At 37.5% G+C, this 4179-nt stretch overlaps 2 protein-coding genes across 2 annotated transcripts in view; both read right to left on the bottom strand.

The window, feature by feature from the left end:
• The window catches only part of lsm5 (LSM5 homolog, U6 small nuclear RNA and mRNA degradation associated), a 3121-nt gene extending 1032 nt beyond the window's left edge, over window positions 1–2089 (bottom strand). The window contains exons 1-4 of the mRNA XM_034862866.1: window positions 1817–2089; window positions 747–842; window positions 590–617; window positions 427–499 (exon numbers count right to left, since the gene is read on the bottom strand). Of these exons, the coding sequence (XP_034718757.1) occupies window positions 427–499; window positions 590–617; window positions 747–842; window positions 1817–1868 (249 nt within the window). The 5' untranslated portion in view covers window positions 1869–2089. The remainder of the gene's footprint in view (window positions 1–426; window positions 500–589; window positions 618–746; window positions 843–1816) is intronic.
• The window catches only part of LOC117938319 (E3 ubiquitin-protein ligase RNF31-like), a 39064-nt gene that overhangs the window by 32967 nt on the left and 1918 nt on the right, over window positions 1–4179 (bottom strand). The gene's annotated exons all lie outside the window — the stretch shown is intronic.

Raw genomic sequence — 4179 nt, 5'->3', positions numbered from 1 at the left:
CTGCTTCTGACTGGCTAGTAGTCCTTACCTAGGTACTCTCAGGACCCTCATACTCTGCTTCTGACTGGCTAGTAGTCCATACCTAGGTTCTTTCAGGGCCTCATACTCTGCTTCTGACTGGCTAGTAGTCCTTACTGAGCTATTGCGCATGTGCAACTCCCAACAAAGATGGAACAGAAGTGAGACGTCTCACTCTGTGATCTAAACCAGAGAGCTCAACACACAGGGTGAAAAGAGGAGCTGCAGCAATGAGCAGTACAACACAAATATGGTTGTGGTGTTTTTAAAATTAAACCATGTAAATCTATTCTGGTACCACCTCTAAATACATCGTATGAACATAGTATGAGCTTTTTAAGATACACCTGTGAGCCTACACCTCAACGTGAATGCATGGACACCAACACAAGCACAACATTTACATACCATGGTGATGTTGTTGCCGTTGAGAAGGATCTGGTCCAGTTTGGTTATCCTCCGTCCCTCTGGTGTGATTTCACTGTAACAAAGATATATATTAATGTGTTAAATCAGCAGCAGCTGCCCGTACAATGACTGCAAGTGATGCAAAAACAAGAGGCGCACTTACAATTCTGTCACGTCTTCCAGGACCATGTCTACAGGTCTGAGTGAAGGACGCAAACTGGGACAATTTCAGAGAAAACAGCAAAGCAATGCGGCGCGTCAAACGTGAGACAATGTGTGTGTTTTTTAACACTATATTGGAATAAATGTGGAAAGGATACTGACAAAGTCGTCAAAACCCAGCAGGGTGCCGACGATTTCTTTGTCTGTTTTCATGACGATGTGAATTCGGGAGCCGATGCATTTGTCCACAAGCTCTGAAAGATTAGAAAACAATCATAAGGAATCAAAGATCCGACGCTATGGTTTTCTTTTTACACAATTCTCAATTTCTTCAGGAAAATGCTGTTGGTGTTAGAGATGAAATGAGTAGTTGATCGACTTAGACTTCTCTTTATTAATTATTATTATTGGTTAACAGCGAATGTCCTCTGTAACTTTTTTAATAATTGATACATTTCAATATTTCTTTCAAGCAAACATGCTTATATATGGTGTTTATATATATATATATATATATATATATATTTACACACACACACACACACACACACACTATATATATATATATATATATATATATATATATATATATATATATATATATATATATACACACACATACATACATACACATATATACTTTATATATATTTATATACACAAATATAATATATATTATATAAACCGTATATAAATATATACACACACAGATATAGTAAAATATATGCAAATCTAAGATGGCGCAAGTTAAAATATAGGGAGACATATTTACATAATATAATCATATACATTTTTGGAAGACAGTAGTTGGAAATGAATAAGCAGGAATGTAGTAAATGTACATGCAGAGCGACAATAACATACCTGACATACACGGATATTAAATACATAAATATTAAATATTAAACATTTAACTCAGCCTTTTTGGACTCTTCCATCTCAAAACAAAGATATATATTTAACCTGATAGGCGACAGATTGTACAGTAATGCACTAGGACGTTTTAGGGATTAAATTATATGTAAATTGATAATAAAATAAAATGCCTATCTGCAGCTAACGTCCCAGTCACGCGCATGATGTCTGGTAGCATGGTGCTACCGCTAGCTAACAAACCGTAATACATAAACTAGCGCCTCAAACTCCGAGCACGTCGTCCTGACATGTGATACCGACTCATAGTCAGCTAATTACAACAGAAAGTCGACATTTCGAAGACTTTACAAACCCAGAGGGAGCAGCTGTGACGGGTTTGTTACGGGAGTAGCCGCCATGTTCATTCAATGAGCAGCAGTCAGAAGCAATCGACTCAAGAGCGTCACAAACCAGACGAACCCAATCGATTTCGCATCATCGAACGGTTATCCGATCACTGTGTTGTGTACATTTAAGCATTTATCAGAAATCTACGGGACAAACACAAACAACGTAAATAAAACACGCAACCTAATAGAGATAACAGAAATGGAAAAGACCAGTAGATTAACTTATGTTGGTGAATTTATTTCCACACGATGGCGATGGTTGACGATGGGTGACGTCATTCGTTTACTCCAACAAAGATGATGGAGTCAAGATAACTCCCCTCCGCGTGCTCTGTGGTCCGTTAAGTCCAGTGGTCGAAGGTACACACCACACACACACACACACACACACACACACACACACACACACACACACACACACACACACAGACAAACACACACACACACGCACAGACACACACACACACACACACACACACACAACAGACAGACATACACACACACACACACACACACACACACACACACACACAAACACGAACACACACACACGCACACACAGACAAACACACACGCAAAGACACACACAACAGACAGACATACACACAGACACACACACACGCACACACACAGTCAGTTTTGTTTGTTTATTATATAAATGGTTTACAAGGACCCAACAGTTCTTGTAGTTCCCTCCAGAGCAAGCAACAGTGCGACAGTGGTGAGGAAAAACTCATTTTTAGGCAGAAACAGATTTACTACAGATCTTTAGGCACACACGCAGACCCAGGCTCTTGGTGGGGGGGATCTGACGATCGGTTGGGGGTTAGATGAAGAGGCAATAACAGTCAAAGTAAAAGATAATGGAACAGTGACTAAAAATAGCAGTGTGTAGTAGTTTATGGCGTAGCAGGGCACAGCAGAGCGTAGCGGGACGCAACAGGGCATCGCAGGGCGTGTAACAGGACGTAACAGGGTATCGCAGGGCGTGTAACAGGACGTAACAGGGCATCGCAGGGTGTGTAACAGGACGTAACAGGGCAACGCAGGGCGTGTAGCGGGACGTAACAGGGCCTCGCAGGGCGTGTAGCGGGACGTAACAGGGCCTCGCAGGGCGTGTAGCGGGACGTAACAGGGCATCGCAGGGCGTGTAACAGGACGTAACAGGGCCTTGCAGGGCGTGTAACAGGACGTAACAGGGCATCGCAGGGCGTGTAACAGGACGTAACAGGGCCTTGCAGGGCGTGTAGCGGGACGTAACAGGGCATCGCAGGGCGTGTAGCGGGACGTTATTATTTAGGTAGTTATTATCGCGTTTATCCAAGTTCAAGAGTCCATATCCCCGGATGAGATGATTTTTATTCGTTATTTGACACTATAAACAAACACTGACCTCCTTGAGCTTTTATTTTTTGTACTTCCGGTTACCGGTGTTTTAATTTGCATATTAGCTAAATATTTAGTTTCAACCAAAACATTTAAATATAACATTTAGATTTAGATTTAGATTTAGATTTAACATTTAGATTTAGATTTAGATTTAACATTTAGATTTACATTTAGATTTAACATTTAGATTTAACATTTAGATTTAGATTTAACATTTAGATTTAGATTTAATATTTAGATTTAATATTTAGATTTAACATTTAGATTTAGATTTAACATTTAGATTTAGATTTAGATTTAGATTTAATATTTAGATTTAACATTTAGATTTAGATTTACATTTAGATTTAGATTTAGATTTAATATTTAGATTTAATATTTAGATTTAACATTTAGATTTAGATTTAATATTTAGATTTAACATTTAGATTTAGATTTAACATTAAGATTTAGATTAAATATTTAGATTACAAATTTTGATTTAGATTTAACATTTAGATTTAACATTTAGATTTAGATTAAACATTTTGATTTAGAATTAACATTTAGATTTAACATTTAGATTTAGATTTAATATTTAGATTTAGCATTTAGATTTAACGTTTAACATTTAGGTGTGACATTTAATATTTGGATTTAACTATTTACAATATTTCCAAGTTGACAAATATTGTTGTAAATGTGCAAGAAAGTGACCCTCAAAATTTCGTACCAGTTTTTTAAACATTATTTAAAGCTAAATGTGACAAAATGTTGCTGTTATTTTCAGCGTGAGCCGCTTTACAAACGGCGCCCCATAGATGCTTGTCGTTGCATTTTATTTTTTGGCCCCTTGTTAACTTCCTGTCAGTTGATGTTAACTTTTGAACGTACACATGTTTCAGCCTTTACACATGTGTATAGACTTTATTAGAAGAGACAATTTGCAGAAAAAAAT

Source organism: Etheostoma cragini, chromosome 22, assembly GCF_013103735.1.
Source record: "Etheostoma cragini isolate CJK2018 chromosome 22, CSU_Ecrag_1.0, whole genome shotgun sequence".
In the NCBI taxonomy this organism is placed as follows: domain Eukaryota; kingdom Metazoa; phylum Chordata; class Actinopteri; order Perciformes; family Percidae; genus Etheostoma; species Etheostoma cragini.
The sequence above is the reverse complement of the archived record's forward strand: the minus strand, read 5'-3'. Positions and strand labels throughout refer to the sequence as shown.